At 39.8% G+C, this 18,218-nt stretch overlaps 1 protein-coding gene and 1 long non-coding RNA gene across 2 annotated transcripts in view; one reads left to right on the top strand and one right to left on the bottom strand.

Moving 5' to 3' along the window:
* LOC310991392 overlaps positions 1–18,218 on the top strand; it is a 276,237-nt gene that overhangs the window by 219,413 nt on the left and 38,606 nt on the right. The window lies entirely within an intron of this gene.
* On the bottom strand, positions 548–4,413 carry LOC310991828 (protein-lysine 6-oxidase-like; the record flags this gene model as incomplete). The annotated part of the gene is made up of 6 exons (XM_083979759.1): positions 548–667; positions 875–970; positions 1,651–1,807; positions 1,898–2,029; positions 3,020–3,128; positions 4,410–4,413. 6 exons carry the CDS (start codon positions 4,411–4,413, stop codon positions 548–550), a joined length of 618 nt encoding a protein of 205 aa, XP_083835885.1.

Below are 18,218 nucleotides of genomic sequence, written 5' to 3'. Positions count from 1 at the left end.
GCGGGGCAGGGCACCAAAGGTCATGGGGTAGTTCAGTACAAAATTTCCTGTTTCTTGTTTGGTTTAGCATAAAAATGCTAAAAAGGGTGGAATGTAATGGGAAATTTTGGTATAGCATGTTATTCAGGTGTGTGCTTTAAGACTGGGGCACAAACATGTTATTCAAGTGAACATTCCTGTGCTGACAATTTATGTGGCCTTATCAGGGGAAGCAATATCCACACTTAGCAGGCCCGAGGTCAGGACCTGAAGGATCGCTTTGACACAGTGCCTGTGGATTTACCACTCTCACTATCAGGGGGTAAAGCCAGGCATGGCGCCATATATTTTGTCTGTTCAAAGCTTTGTTTTACTATAAGATAGCGTGTCTCTAAACTTCTTCAGCTCACTCACTCACTGACTGTACTCCTGTTCGGTTGTTTGTGTGTGACTCCATTCATGAATGCCTTTTATTAAAACTCAAGAAAGACAGCTGACGTGTCCACTCATCCTTTTTTAATATTTTGGTGAAGGAACAACATTTTTTGCCACCACAACAGGAAGTGACTTACGACGTCATGGTGCAGCCCGACACGTGCGCGGCGTTGCCGGTGTACTGGACGTCACAGCGGACCACGTTGTTGTTGAAGTTGGACTCTGGGACCTGCTGCCGGGGGTTCACCGTCACCTGACACACACACAGAAACACACACACACTATTACACACTGTATCTGTTAAAGGTGCAGTTCACAATCCTGCAGCTTCTCTCAGTTCAAACAGGCTAATGGATCTGTGAGGGACTATTTCCTGAGGCGGAAGAACTCATGGGATGCTCTATAAGTTTAATTTACTATATAAATTTACTACATTTGTCTCATTTCAACCGTCTCAAACCTTGAGGATGTATTTTCCAGGTGAGACGTCGGTGATGTCGATCCACTGACAGTCGATGTCGGCGTTGTAGGTGTCGTAGCAACCAGGACTCAAACCCTACACACACACACACAATTTTCAGTTGAAGCCATTATATTGTACTTTTTACTGTATCACATCATGTCTCTGTAACACATTTATTTTAAATCATTACAGTTAATAATATACAAAGCACTTTCATATAGTCACAAAAGTACATGTAGCTACATCATTATCATAATATCTTACACATTAATATGACATTAGGGCCATTGTAGGTAAAAATGTGAAAAGAAAAATGAAGTTGAAGACAAGAAAAACTCATAAATGTTCAAGAAAAACACTCAAAATGAGGATTTTTAAAATATATATATAATTTTTATAAGAAAAAAAAATTGCATATTTTTCTTCAAGATGAAAAGTCATCATCTTGCAAATTTAGGACATGTTTCCATCCTTTATAGAAAAAAGATATTTCTTCTGGCTAAACCTGAAAGTTTGAAAAGAGTTTAACCCTGGTAAATGTCCTTCAGTCTCTCTTCTTTTTGTTTTTTAACCTAAAATTACTCTAACACTGAAAAACCATATTGAAACATGCTCCATCTGTCCTTCCATCCTTCCTCACTGTCCTCCATCCTAGCTCCTTCTGTCCTCATGTCCTTGTTCCTTTCCCTGTTTCTGGTTTCTTAAAGCTTCATATCCACAGACTGACCCGTAACAAGGTTTCTGTTGTAGATGACGTTCAGCGGTGTTTGTACCTGAGTGTGTGAGGTGCAGGCGAAGCGGCGGTAGTATCCCGGGTCACAGGACGTGTCCTCCAGACAGAAGCTGGCCTTGTGGCCCTCGGCGACCTGGCTCTGGGTCTGGTAGTCCAGCAGCTCGTACAGACTGAACTCGTCCATGCTGTGGAAGTGACTGAGAGACAGAGAGAGAGAGAGAGACACCATCAGATCATCAGCTAACACACTAATCTATTCATTACCTTGTCACCTGGCTGACACCTACTTGTGGCAGCTGTGCCACTCCCAGGCGTAGCGAGGTTTACTGGGCAGGAAGTCAGCCGTTCCCTGGTTCTTCACTCTCTGAGGAAACCTCAGCAGAACCCTGGTGTCGTAGTCGTGGGAATGAGCTGCAGAGCTGGAGGAGAACCACAGGAACACAGGTCAGAATAAAATTAATAATTATGTTGTGAATAAACATGAATACTGAGTTTAGTGAGCCAGACATTATGATATAATTTACAATAGCCTATATTTGTAATGGAAAGAACCACTTATTCAATGAGGCTTCAGCAATGTGAATTTAAAGGCATCTGGAAACAATGGAAAAGGTATATTTCACTGAAATACCCTTATTTTGTTCTCGTCATTGCTTTTTTTCTTTCTATATCAAGATGTACTTGATTAATTACTTATTTTATTGTACTACTATAACAGAAAACACCCCATGTTCATGTTACTTCATAGAATGCATTGTAAAAGGGGGAAAAAAAAGAAAAAACAGTAATCAATAAGGGCACTGCAGACTAAAACATGATATTTGTTTTGTGTTTTTGTTTTTTTGCAGCCTTCATATAAACTCTGACTCAAACACTGACTTAAACCAGATTGGAAGTCATCAATCAATCACAGATTATTGACTTCCTGCTGCCACCTGGTGGGTGTTGATGGTGCTGCAGGTGGAGGTCATCCCAACACTGTACATACAATTTTTTTTTAAATTCATAAATGAGCTAGAAATAAGTCACAAATATGAACAGTGATAAAGAAGTCTTAATTCATTAATCTGACCTACATTTATCTGGTGTTAATGTTTGTTTTACGTGTGAATTTGAGTCCAATGTTGTTAATTGTTTGCATATTTATTAACCAACAAACAGCCAGGATAACAGTTCACACTTACTTACATTCATTTGTAATTTTAAAAGCTGTGGATGAAGTGTCATGGACAGTGTGGAGCGCTGTGCCATGGAAACATCACAGCTGTGTAATAACTGGTTGGGTTGGAGGATGATTGATGGTCTGAGTGGGACTTGGTTTCTGAGAGGTTTGTGTCGCTGCTGAGTTTATAAATGTTTGAAACATTAAAGCGTGAGGGAAGAGAAGCTGCAGGTGTTAATGTTCTTACGAGGCCAGGCAGTTCTCCTCGGCTGCACAGCGCAGGTTGTACATGGGCAGCCGCTGGATGTAGGTGGCGATCTGGATGTAGTAGGGGTCTGGGACCAGGTCAGGGAGACCTGCAACGAGGACACAGAGGGAGGGGAGGAGGTCCATTAGTCTCTGGAGGGAAGAAAGGTCTCTGTTGTTGTCCAGTGTCCAAACCTCAGCAGCTCAGAGGACGTTTGGACCTGGAGACGTTCAGTCTGATGATGAAGGAAGTCGACCGCAACTCCAACAGCTGTGTTGAAGGTCTGAAGGTCTGAAGGTCTGGAGCTTTTTTAGTTTAGTTTAGTTTAAGTTTATTTTGGACATGTTAAAATAAATAAAACATAATACAGAAATGGACAGACATAACAAGACAACATATGAACAAAAATATAAAATAAATTGAAAATAAAGATAATTTGATTTTGTTTGTTTGTTTTCATATCCAAAAAGGAGTGGGAAGAAGTAAAACGTATTTACTCCCACCCCTTATTCATAAATGATCTATCAAGTTATCTAGTCATTATAGTCTATACTGTATACTTTGTATGTTTTTTGTTGTTGTGCTACTTTTTAATATTGCTGTTTTATATATCTTTCATGTGTTAATAAAATACAATACAATACAATCACTTCCTGACCTGATTCGTTAATTGAACCACACACCACTCAAAGAAGGGTCATGTCGCTCATGAACGTCTATGTAGCACGTTCTGTGAACGTATACACACAGTAAACAAACCCTAGTGATTCAGTACTTTCATTGTATGTGTTATCTGGTTCTAGATGATTAGTCATGAATCACATTTTGTAGAGGACGGACTAATGTAACATGTTTTTCCACTTCACACCACTTGCTAATGCTTTGCTTTATTTTACCTACATTTATAAATAAACCATGTTATGAGCTATACGTGACGTGTCTGTTTCTTTTTTCCCAAATAGTTTTCTTTTTATTGCCAGTGATTCTCTCTGTGACTGATTTACTGTGGCTGACAAGGGCAAACGCACTGCAAACAGCCTAACACTGCAAACCCAGGAATAATACAAAACCAAAAACACAAACACATAAAACAAATTCAATAGAAAAATGTTGCAATCACAGAAACGATGCAGAAGCAAAAACATGCAAAAGAAAAATGCAGCAAATATCAAAACACAAAAGCCTCAAACCAACTGCAAGAGAGAAATGCTGCAACTTCACTAAATGGAGGGAAAAAGACTTTCTTACATCAAAATGAGTTTTCATTCTGTCTGCCACAGGCTGCTACTTCTTCATATATGGAAGAAGGACTAAACTGAGCACATACAGAGTCAATCAGGTGATTCATTACTTGTTCCTGATTGGAGGAATTGGAAGTGTCACAACTGACCCATGTAACCATCCCCAGTCTGTCCTACTAGAGCCAAACTGGTTGTTTTTATGTTTCCATGAAAAGCCTTATTTCACCTTATTAACCTACTTACTGTTCCACAATATTAATTAACCAGTTTTTTAAATATAGTATCTAAAACCATTGTATCTCAGTTATTGTAAAATGCAGAATGCAATAATCTGTAGTTTATATTGTAAATATAATATTTTATAAATGAAGAATTACTCAACAGTTGATTTAGTTAATTAACAGAAAAACTGTTGATTCCACAACAAATGTTCCATGTACAGACCTTTACACACACACACACACACACACACACACACACACACACACACACACACACACACACACACACACACACACACACACACACACACACACACACACACACACACACACACACACACACGTTTTTCACCAGCAGCTCAGCTTCATTGTTTCTGGTTGGATTCAGTTTGAGGACAAAGTTTAAAGAAAAGTCAAACAGAGACGACGTGAAACAGTCAAACTAATGAAAATGAAAACAAGAAGAGAAGTTTCCATTAGCAATGAAATGATTATGAGATAAAGTGATTTATGTATTTATTTCACTTATTTACAGTAATAGACTCAGAGTCAAAATGAGTACATTTATATTAGAAATGTTCACTTTCATATATATTTTTTTCACATTTAATTTCATAGTGTTGCAGCTGGTGGTTGTGATGTAACCCTTCTAAAGTAATAGGACACTTTACTGCTGTCAATCAAAAATGATGAAATGATGATATTTAATATCCACAGGTCAAAGGTCAACTCCACTCTCACACTGTGACACTTCAGGTCATTAATCAAGACTTTTACTCTGAAAGGAAACGTTGACCATGTTTCCTGTAACTGAGGAATAAAACAAACAGGAGTTTGGTGGTTTTAGTTTTTATATAAATGTAAAAAAAAAAAAACAGTCAGTTTTCTGTTGTTTGAAGAGAAACTGTAATAAAATCTGATGAGACATCCAGCAGTCTGCAGGATTTAGAGAGAAATCAATAAAAGGTGGAAACAGAACAGGGGTCAAGAGAAGAAGGGAAGACTTTTATACATCATCCAGAACACAGGGAAGAGACTGAAGAGAAACATCCAGACAGGGATGAGCGATGGAGGCAGAAACAACAAACTGTAGAACATGAATAAATATTACATAAAGAGAATAAAGAGAGCAGGAAGTGACTGAAGAACATGAGTGGAGGAGTGAGGAGAAGTCTGTAGGAGTTATTTCTCCCCAGTAGAAGGCAATAGTGCAACATCCTGGACTCTGTTTATAATAAACACAACAGAAAAGAATGCAAGAGGGTCTGGTTGCAGACCTCCAGCTGCTGCTTCCTGTCCAGTCTCCACTTCACTTTCACTTCTGAGCCTCGGTCGGTGCCTGTGGTGACGCAGTTTATATCTGGTGAGTAAACTCGACAAAAACAGATGTAAAGACGTAGTTACAGTGAGTGAAACGCTTCTGTTTGTGTCCTGGATGTTTCATAGCGTTACTGTAATTATTCAACAGTTAGCCTATAGATTTACATCATTTATTGAATATTGATAGATCGATAACCCTCGGCTGTGTGTAGTTCAGGTTCAGGTTGTTTGTGTCTTTACTGAGACGTTAGATGAACCAGTGTGTTGGACTGAACCAGGGGACTGACAGCTTTTAGAAAACATCATTAACAGGTCTTTTGATGACGCTGCTGATGCTGACCACCATCTTTGTTTTGATCTGATAACAGAGGCCTGTCACAGTGTGGTTAGTTCTATAGGTGTAACGGAGGTCTCGGTCACATAGCTACATTAGGTTTAATTAACAACATGAACCACAACCAACACTTTACCCTCTTTAAACAGTCTGTCTCTGTGCTCCACTGTGAAGAACAAGTCTGTTTAGTAGCAGGGGCGTAGCACCAAATTCTGGGCCCCGTACACTTGTAATGTCAGTGGGCCCCTATCCATGCCAGTGCATGCGTGTTTCCGTCGGGTGGGGGGGTAAATTCATTCAAAATAAAAACATCACACACAAAAAAAAAAAAAAAAATCAGGATTTTCATGGGCCCACTACCACGCCCATGAGTGTTGGTCAGTTGGCCTCCTGTGAAGCCTCAGACAGACCATGAGTTACACTTAGGGATGCACGATAGTTATCGGTCCGATAATTATCGGCCCGATATCAGGAAATTATGACGTCATTTCGATGAATCCGATATCATAAACTTATCGGCCCGATAAGATTTATTATATATTTTTTGTCAGCACTGCGGTATGGGTCGTTTTTTTTTTTTGAAGCGCTCTCACTCAGAGCCTCTGCTCTACTCCTACATGAGACCTGCGGCCTGCAGTGAATGCTGCGTTCAAGTGGGCTCCCTATAATCGGAAAAACAATTTTCTGACTGAAATCAGAATAGTCCCTCATTTCGTCAAACAACTCGTCAACTCGGTCATAATTTTGGTAGTTGCCGACTTGACTTGACTTATCCCAATTACCCTTATTACACATAAACCATAGAAATATGAACATAAAAAGGTCTGAAGAACGGCTCGGCAAAACGGGAACAGGGAACTTCTGTCAACATGTGAACGCAGCACAATGTGCTTACTGGGTTTGTAAACACAACATGACGGCGCTGTGGGACGGTAATAAAGAAGACAGTTCGCTGGATATCTGTAATAAATGTTCCAAGGAAGCTCCACGAGGAGGGAAAATAGCGCGAGCAAACCTGGTCAGTCACCTGAAACATGACCGTCGCTCGACGGAGTTTTTAAAGCTACGAGGACGATAGTTCACTGCTCCTCAAACTGTGACTGTCTGTAGGCTACCAAAAGCCCATCATATTTAAAGCAGAAGTAAGTGGTCCGGTCGTTTTCGCTAATGCTGCGTTCCAGGCAGGCTTTTGAAATCGTAAATTACAGCTTCAAGTCACAACTTACGACTTTGTAGCGTTCCAGGCAACCCACTCGTGTTTTTCCGACCTGTTTTACCGGTGAAAGTCACTATAACGGCCACTCGTAACTTCTGACCGGTGAACTCGTACCAGATCGAACTGGTACCACTTCACGGTCAGAAAAATACGAGTTTCCTTGAACGCACCATAACAGTCCTCGTCGCTACGTCGCCACATTCACGGCGTCCCTTGGCTGCACACACAGCCCTGCATGCCGTTCTCTCTCCTCATTGGATAAAAACTGTAGGATACGATAAATGTTTTCTCCTCGACTCAGAGCAGAGCAGAGTGACTGACAGACCCGTGTTTCAGTCCAAACACTCTATGTAAGTGATTGCTGTCGGAAGATACAACTATTTAAGACTTATATTAACACAAATATATCACTTACTTCTGCTTTAAGGTCTACTCTAACAGTAATGTAGTAAAAAAAGAAGAAAAAAAAGCTTAACTGTATTATGTACAGCTATAGCCTAATATATCGGTAATAAAAATATATATATATATAAGTTGTAAAAATGTAATGTAGTAGCTAGAATAAAATAATAATAATTAAAATGATGTTGTATTGATAACCCCCCACCCCACCCCCATCGCTCGGTGGGCCCAAAACTGATATCTTTGAAACACGGTATTTGTCTTAGGCAAACAATGTGATCTGAAAGTATCTAGGATGTCTTCTACTGTTGCTTTCTCATCCTGTTTCAAGGGGACGTTCGGAATAGCGGTGTTTCAGAGTGGGGGGGTGGGGGGTTTCAGGACAGCGGTGTGTCGGACTGCAGGTGTGTCTGAATGGAGAGCTGTCCCCCGTTATACACAGGACTTGGGTCACGTGGGCACTGGGGATGATTCCTGTAGATAGAAGGAGCTGAATCACCTGCTCTGTGGGAGGAGAGAGGCGAGTGGAGGAAGTCTCAGTTTTATTGACCGCTTTTGTTCAGTTTATTGATGGTTTACATATTCGCCACCAGGGTACAGTACACGTCACGTCTTCCATGAAACCTCTACCAGCAGCAGTGTGACTCATAAAACATACAGGACCTGATCTCATCCTCTCACATGACTCTTAAATGACAAGTTGTTACAGTATTATAGCCACTTTAAAATACTATGCTGTGGACTTTGATTCTGATTCAGGTAAAACTCTTTACTGTTCACTTAAGAGTGATAACCAGTAGCCTATATTCCTTCTCTCAGTGTGACCTGCAGAACCTGTTGAGACGCAGCTTTAATCTGGTGAGTAAACTCAACAAAAACAGGTAAAAAGACTTAAAGTGACTGAACGTCCGTTTGTACTGTAGTTATAGAGTTGATCATTATGATACTGTGGACTGTTTGGTAGACTTTTCTATTGTGTTAATTTCCTCTCCACTGCTAAAACTAGTGGATGAATAAAGAAGCAGCTGTGTGTGGACAGTGAAACATCAGTGTTGAACACTGTCTCTACATGTAACGATGGATCAGATCCAGGACGTTTTCTGAGTGACAGCTTGGATTTAATAGTTTCAGGAGGTTTCACTTTGCTACTGAAACCTCTGGACCTTTACTCAGGTTCAACCTTCAATATGTGACATTTAGCTGTAATCAAGTAGATTTACATGAAGGTTTTGGGGGAAGCTACTTCTGATGTTCAATTTCAGTTTCAATTTATTTGCTTATGGAGGACAATGTACAACATTCAGCACTCCCTCCAAGGGGATGCGGCTGTACCCAATTGCAGCATTAGGCTGATTTCCATTGCTAGTCCCCCTGCCAGATGATGGTCCCTTAAAAGAAAATCACCATGTTCACTAGGGTGTGGTCTAGGTCTAGGTCTAGTTTCACTTTTGAGCTTCGGTCCCTGTTGTGGGGCATTTTCAGCCTTTTACTTTATTATGTGTTTAATCATTAACGTGACAAAAGTGAAAAAACCAACACGCACATCCAATCGAAACACCATGTGTTAATAAATTATATCCTATTTGCACTGGAGCTACTTTCCTCATTAACGTGATCCACAACCAACATTTAGGCTTTCTGCCTTTCAAAAATGTGTCTACATGCTCCACTGTGAAGAGCAAAGAATTATGTTTTAGCTATATGTAAAACCACAGCCTATTTCTCTTTTTTTTGTTCAGTGAGTTTCCTCCTGTTGGTCAGTTTCTCATGTGAAGCCTCAGACAGACCATGAGTTCCACTGAAGGAAGTTTAGATGATTGTCTCTCCTCTGGACAGCAGCTCTGATGCTGAGGACACTAAGGATCAGAGTCTGACACATGATCCAGATCAGTTTTCTGGACGTTAGTAGGTTGGAAGCTAACAGGCTAGAAGGCTAACTGATGTAACACAGAACCAGTCTCTATAATGAATGTGCTCTCAGTGACAGTGTGCTAATGTAAAGAGTAAATGTTGCTGAAGTAGCTCTATATATAACACATACTAAAATGTTGCTTTTGTTTACAATCAGAAAACAACCAGTGAGGTTTTTGGAAAACGAGCTGAACATGGGGAGCGGTGAGTTCATAGAGTAAAATCCTTCTAGAGAAGTTTGACCCCTCAGCAGCCATCTTGGCTCTGACCCCAGGACAGTGTTGTCACTACAATCTAATCTAGATCAACTGTGTTGGATCAGATCTGATTTCAAATCAAAATTTATGTTTGAATCTGAATTGAACTGGACAGTCAGAACTACTCTGCTGTTTAGTCAGATTCACATTTATAGATTTTATCTCCAGGATTGAACACAGCAATACATTCATATGTGCTCTTTGTTCTGTCTCTTACTGTGGCAGCAGATCTGAAACTCATGAGGATCAGCTCACTGTGAGGGAACAGAGTTTTATTTACATTAAATAGAAACATATAATATGAATTAATAATTAATATATGTATGTGCCACAGTGACATATTTAAAGGTGAGTCAAGTCACAACGATTCTTCTTAGGGACACACACATGAATGAAACACACACACGTAACATGATGTGTTCTCAGTCAGGAGGGAACACACACTCTGTTGTTTTTACTGAGTTCAGATTAAACCAGTAATAGATAATCTAATATTCTACTGACCAGTAGAGACGACAGCAGCCTCACATCCATTAATGACAGACATGTAACTTTATGAATCCTGTCTCTTCAGCTCAGAGTCAAACTGCTGACTGTCTCTGTCTCTAGAAACATGGAGGCTTCAACACTCACTGCACTTCATCCACAACTTTAACCTTCTTTCTCTTTATAGAAAAAGAAGAGTCCAAAGAGACCAAAGAAGTTTTCAGTGGATCAGCAGCGATGTAGAACGGACCAACAGCAACAGTTCAACAGCTGCTGAATGTAACAATCTGCTGTCTGGACTCTGACATTTAATCTGACATCTATCATTTATTTCTGTACACTCTGTAACTATGTGATGTGGTGGGGGGTCGAGATGGGCAATATGGACTAAAAAATGTATCACGATAATTTCTGCCATTCATCCCGGTAGCGATAAACGTGACGATAAATAAATACCAATTCACCTGTACTGCAAAACTGTAGGCTAATGACTCAAATCAAACAAGTTTGAAATGTGAGAACAGATTCAACATTTATTCAAATGCTGGAGCCTCGTTTAGTAACGAGCTCCTCGCTCTCAGCTCTGCCTTCCGCCATGTTTGTTATTGTTCTTTACATGAGCCAAGAGGTCAGGTCTGCACGCAGGTGCCTCTCACGTGAGCTGGACTGCAAGTGCGTGGATGCACACAATGTCATCAAATGGGAGTAAATCTGAATAGTTAAAAGAACAAAAACAAAACTGGAATTTATCTTTATTATCGCAATGTGACAAATTCTTATTGTGGGGAAATTTTTCGACGATATATCGCAAACGATAAAATATTGCCCATTCCTATTGGGGGGTGTTGTGTGTGTCATCTGGTTCTGTATTATTGATGTGTCATGAATTACGTTTTGTAGAGGACGGACTGATGTAACATGTTTTTCCACTTAACACCACTTGCTAATGCTTTGCTTCATTCACATACATTTATCAATAAACCATGTTATGAACTATACGTGTCTGTTTCTTTCTTCCCCACCAAATATATTTCATTGCCAGTGGTTCTGTCTGTGACTGAGTTGATTGACTGAAACAGCTGATTGCAGTTCCAGTGACTTCAGTAACAACCCGTGTTGAGGAACATGAAGCTCCACTGATCAGCTCCAGTTTTAAACTCAACAACAGCGCCACCTAGTGGCTCAATGAGAGGAGAACTGGTTCTGTCCTGAGCCCAGACACCAGCTCATTAAAAACCACTTCACTTCTCTACACACTGACATTAATAAACTATAAAAAGCTTCACTCCCTCCGTTGTCTACACACTCATCAGTGCAGCTCCAGACTTATTGTTGTTTTTGTTTTGTAGTCCAAGTGTGATTTAATGATTCATAAAACATGTGTTAATATTGCTGCTGGTGGTTGAGGGAGAACTTTGATGTGATGGAACCAGACGACACTTTAATTGTGTCGATCAAAAATGAGAAAGTGATGATATTTTTATATCTAAAAGGTCAAAGGTCAACCTTACTGCCACAGTGTTCAACAGAGACACCTCTGGCCTTTATTCAGATGAGATCAAATACACATTACAAACTACACATTTCACTTTCATTGTTTCTGGTTGGATTCAGTTTGAGGACAAAGATTAAAAACATCCAAGATCTTCTCTGCTGCACAGGTCACATGACACCTGGACCAGGAAGTGTCAGGTTTCACAGGAGACGACGTGAAAGAGTCAAACTTGTTTTTTGTTTTTTTTACAAAGTGTGACTTTTATACTCACTCCCATGTTGCTCCACCTGTCTGTTCATCACCAGGCTCAAATTCCTGAGCTTTACAGTAAAAGGATAGTTCAACATTTTGACAAATTGGCCCATTGCCATAATCCCTCATGGGATTTCTTGGTTTCCCTCATCAAACTCATCAAATACACAATCCAACAACTCCACAACGCTCTGGTGGACAAGTTGTGACCTGCACATTCACCACGCTATGAGATAATAACACAACGTTACCAGACAGATGAACTGTAGGAGTTATTTTACCCCAGTAGGAGGCAGTGGTGCAACATCCTGGATGCTCTTCCAAAAGGAGGGAGGGAATATTTTGCTTTTTGACTCACCACTGTAGGAAATGGCAAATTTGTGTGCACATAGCGCACTCGATTTCTGCCTGTGTAGAACTCAAATTATGCCATTTCTTCCGTGCGGCCAGTAGGCTACGTGCAGGGTTTTGAAATTACAGCCTGAGCCTACTTTCAAACTGTAAAAAGTGTGTTTATGTGGGTGGGGGGGGGGGGGGGGGGGGGATTCTCTGTCCCCCATTTTACTGTTTGTCAACTGTCTGTCTCAGTAATTCACTGTGAAGAGCAAAGAGTTGTGTTTTTTTCTGATTAATATGTTTTTTGTGAGTTTTTTGTCTGTTTTTCCCATTAAGCTGAAACAGAAAGTAATTGTTGCTGAAGTAGCTCTACATGTAGCACATACTAAAATGTCGCGAGAAAACAAACCTGTTAAAACCAGTTGTCCTCCATCATCAAACAGCAGCATGTTTATCATCTAAATATTCTCAAGTTGTTTTGAACACAACACAGTGATTCCCATCAAGTGATTTAGACTCATAGCTAGTGATTCATAGCTGTAGGGGCCAGGACTCAGTGTGATTGCCGATGGCCCTAATGGGTTCTTTCAGATAGGATAGAAGCTAGTCAGCAGAAGGATTTTGAAGTCTACTCTAAATCCTACAGGAAGCCAGTGGAGAGAAGCTAAGGTGAGAGAGACGTGCTCTCTCTTCCCAACTCCTGTCAGTTACCAAAGGGAGCAGGGAGAAGATACATCTTATATTGTCTGAGGCAGGCATGAGATCATCTGAGGAGGACATCAGAGAGAATCCTGGAGGATTCAACATGTGGAGACACGTGAAGGACGGATCACCTGAGGCTGCATCTGCAGCTTAAATACAATACAACACATTTTTTTAATTAATTCAGTTCAATAGTTGTGATGGGCTTCTTAGTGGTCGAGTGTGGTTAGAGAAATTAGCCAAAACAAATATTGCCAGTTCAAATCCTGACCATGATGTTCACTGCAGGTCATTACCCCAATCTCTCTCTCTTCCCTGTTTATGGAAAAATACTGAGTGTTAATTTGACCTTGTTGATCAAATGTTCATTTATGTGTGAGTTTCATGCTTTCATTTTCTTTTCTTTTTTTTGAGGGGGGGGGGGGGTCTTTTTCGCCTTTAATGGACAGGAGAGTTGAGAGAGACAGGAAATAGGAGGCAGAGAGGGGGGTCAGTATGTAACCAAGTCTTTTTTTCTTCAATAGTTGCCATTGGCTGCTCAGTGGTTAGAGAAATGAGCCAAAACAAATCCTGACCATAATGTTCACTGCAGCTCATGACCCCTATCTCTCTCTATTCACTGTTGATGGAAAAATAGCTAGTGTTCATTTGACCTTGTTGATTATATGTCCTGTTTTGTTTTGTTTTGTCTCAGTCTAGTTATAATTAGCAAAGCAGCCTAGATGGTGGGGGTATGCAGACGGCTGAGACATCCCCTTCACAACATAAGAGATAACATAGGTGTTATGATGTGTCTTATGACTCTGCATTGTGCTTCAATACTGACGACTTTCTCTGTTTGAGGAGCTTTTCTTTATTTCCCTGTTGTGGGAGATTCTGTGAACAGCTTCAATAAATAAACATTGACTACAAGATCCTAAATGTGGGGACTCTTTTTCACTTTCACAAATGTCTAAGTGAATAAATCAGATTTTCTTTCTTCAGATGACCGGTTACACCAGCGAGTCAAAGCACATGGTGCACACGATCGGGCCCATTAAATGCAATTCAAGTTATCAACTGCCAATTCTGGTTATTTTAGTAGAACATGCACCATAGACATAACGCTGTGAGGGAGCGAGTGGACCGAGCCAAGATGACTGTGTGGTGATGCCGTGTCATTGACCAGCAGTGTCAGGTGAGACATCTAGTATCTATGTATCCACCCCCTTGAAAACACTGAGGTTAAATACATGAGGAAACAAGACAGGTGGGGCCATCAAAGACAGGTGAGACACATGAGGGAAAACACAGGAAGACAAGATATGTAACTTCAAAATAAAACAGGACAGGGAACAGGAGACAAATCATGACAAACATCAGTTCCATATAAAGCAGTTCAATACATTGACACATATTATCATTTTTATTATTATTATTATTATTATTATTATTATTATTATTATTATTATTATTATTATTATTATTATTATTATTATTATTAGTAGTAGTAGTAGTAGCCTAATAAAACAAAAACTGTTCACAAGTGAGTGAACTTTTACTTTGACAGTTTAATCAGCTGCTTCCAACAGTATCTTGTGAATCTTGACTTGTGACTCAGGTACAACCTCTAACACGTAACGTTCACCTCAAAGTGATAGCCAGTATTTTCTTCATCTCACTGTGACATTTAGCATCTGTCCTGCAGTGGCACAGCTTTAATCTGGTGAGTAAATTCAACAAAAACAGATTTAAAAAAAAAACTGAAGTGAGTAAATGTCTGTTTGTATTGTAGATGTTATAGAGTTGATCATTATGATTCTGTAGGTGGTTTGAATTTGTTTGGTAGGCTTTTCTATTGTGTTAATTTCCTGGAGCGTGGACCTCTCCACTGCTAAAACTACTGGATGAATAAAGAAGCAGCTGTGTGTGGACAGTGAAACCGTAAATCAGCAGTGTTGTGCTAGTTACTGAAAAATAGTAACTAGTTACTGTTACTAGTTACTTCATTAAAAAAGTAACTCAGTTACTTAAACCAAAAAGTAATGCGTTACTGAGAAAGTAACTTTTTTGTTACTTTAAAACGTTTTTTTCCCCCCAATGCTCCCATTAAGTAAAGGTTGATTGAGTTCCCCTCTAACTTTCATTTCAGTTCTGTACTGATGCTGATGAAAGAACACGTGATTTTATCTGTAAAATTTTACCATCATCATCATCATGTTGCATCATGTCAGCAGCCATAGATATATACAGTACATACACGTGTATATATCTATGGTCAGCAGCAGCTTGACCTAACAGAACTGCAAACAAATCTTGAGGATACGTCTCAAAGACGCACTTATAAATAGAGTATCTTTGTACGTCTTAGCCTACTGTCTTTGACCGACTTACATTCAAGAACCTGTTTTCAGTGACGGAAAGTAAATTCACTCCAGTGGTATTTTTTTAATCGATCGATCAGCTGTGTTTACCGTTTCAGGGGGGTCATTCCTATGTTCCCACAGCCCTATGTTCCCTCAGCCCTATGTTCCCTCATTTCTAACTTTTGTTGTCACTGAAGATTAGGCCCTATGTTCCCTCAGCCCTTTGGTCCCACCATTGGTTGGGTTTAGGCAATGAAGAAAGGAGTTGGTTAAGTTTAGTAAAAAGACCAGGTAGAGGCTAGACAGGCCAGATAGATAGAGTCCAGATAGGTAGAGAGAGTCCAGTGGGAACATAGGGCTGAGGGAACATAGGGCTGTGGGAACATAGGCACGCTCCCGTTTCAGGCGTCCGTCTGTCGGACTCCAACCGCTGCTGCTCGGTGGAGTGGGTGCTTGTGTGTCTCGCTGTGACTCTCGAGCTGTGTCCCAGTTGAGGGGCTGCAGCCTGAACTGGGACACAGCTTCGGTCTCGGATGTTGGTTAGCTAATGTTAGCTTAGCTTGCCATCATGCCCTGCCCTGTCCAGTCCTCTTCATGGAGCGTGTTTGATTATGTGTGGGACGCTAGAGGACACCGAGTGCTTTGTTTTTCACAGTGTCACAGTGTGCTCTGTCTTTCTTTCAATTCAATGAAACTTTATTGATAGCTAAAATGTTATGGGTGCCCCTGTAAAACCTCACCAGAAGGAACGGAGTAACACAGCGTCTGGTAAAGGAAACGGAATTACTGATTTTAAAAAAAACAACACGTTACGTTATTAGTTACTGAAAAAAGTACTAATCAGTCACATCAGTGTTGAACACTGTCTCTACATGTAACGTGGCGATTCTTCAACTAGGTGCACTTTTAGCCATGTGAACTTGAAAAAAAAAAGTTATTCAAAACTGACCTAACACAGTCTCATGAGTTTAAATAGTTTGTCTAGTTTTAAGATCTGTAAGAGGACAAACTTAGATTACAAGGCAAATTGTTAATTTTGTAAATTTTTTCTGATCTGCGATGAACAAATGTCATTTCCACCACATCTCAATATACAACTGTTATTTAAAGCAGAAGTAAGCGATCCGGTCGTTTTGGCTAATGCTGCGTTCCAGGCAGGCTTTTGAAACCGTAAATTACAGCTTCAAGTCACAACTTACGACTTTGTAGCGTTCCAGGCAACCCACTCGTGTTTTTCCGACCTGTTTTACCTGTGAAAGTCACTATAACTGCCACTCGTAACTTCCGACCGGTGAACTCGTACCAGATCGAACTGGTACGACTTCACAGGTCGGAAAAACAGGAGTTACGAGTTGCCTTGAACGCACCATAACAGTCCTCGTCCCTACGTCGCCACATTCACGGTGTCCCTTGGCTGCACACACAGCCCTGCATGCCGTTCTCTCTCCTCATTGGATAAAACTTGTAGGATACGATAAAAGTTTTCTCCTCGGCTCAGAGCAGAGCAGAGTGACTGACAGACACGTGTTTCGGTCCAAACACTCTATGTAAGTGATTGCTGTCGGAAGATATAACTATTTAAGACTTTAACACAAACATATCGCTTACTTCTGCTTTAATTATAAATAACTTATACCACTCTAAAACTATCTGAGACCCTTTTTGTAACTATGTTTTACCATTTTTTCCATAATACACAATAATCATACATTTATGAATTAAATAAATTCAATCTCTTAAGGACCAACTGCTGAATTGTACACCTGCTACATCTGGAATTTAATATTGCTTGGGTAGGGGCTTTTTAGAAAATAAATAACTTGAATTATTATGTACGGTGGGTCATGACCTTTTAAATTGTGGGGATTTTTTTAATCTGAGTTGAGAATTTACAATAACTTACAATAATTTTTAAAAATGTCTGTGGTGGTGGAAATGACAACAAATGAACGTGAATGTATAGAAACAGTAGACATTTTTTTGAACATTTCTTAAACTGTCATTAAACAAAACCATCCCTGGTTGTAGTGTAGTCTAAAAGCCAATATCTAAGTTCCATCAAATAATAGATGACAAAAACGTATTTAGTCCCCATAGGCCTGTGACCTTTCTGCTGCTGTCTTACGTGGCATCTTAAAAAAAAAAAAAAAAGGAATATAACATATAATTATATTATTAATGTTGATTAATGTTAATTTAATATGTAATATTAAAAAATAACTATTCTCACAATCCATATCACTTGGACTTTAAGCATAAATGTCATTTCCACCACACTACTTTCTTTTCCACCACAGAGGATAATGTGGTGGAAATGACATTTCTACAGTATTTTGTGAAAAAATGCAGACTAGCTTAACTGATTAGCTTATACACTTATTCAACAACAAAAAAAAAAACTTAAAAAAAACACCTATGAAGGTATAACATGTTTGGAAATGACGTGCAATAAATATATATACTGATCGAGCAACATTTATCTTAATTTTTCTTCAATAGTTGATGAAATTGAAAATTCCCTCCATGTCCAACATGTGCTCTGATGTCAGTGTACATTGCCATAGAAACCATCCATACAATCTCTCAGATCATTTTTTTTAAGGGGACATTACAGTGCTGTGGTGGAAATGACCGTGATACTGTGCGACAGCTATATTTTGGATAAAAAATTATATTGATGG

Source organism: Trachurus trachurus (genome assembly GCF_905171665.1).
Source record: "Trachurus trachurus genome assembly, chromosome: 9".
Classification (NCBI taxonomy): Eukaryota; Metazoa; Chordata; class Actinopteri; order Carangiformes; family Carangidae; genus Trachurus; species Trachurus trachurus.
The sequence above is the reverse complement of the archived record's forward strand: the minus strand, read 5'-3'. Positions and strand labels throughout refer to the sequence as shown.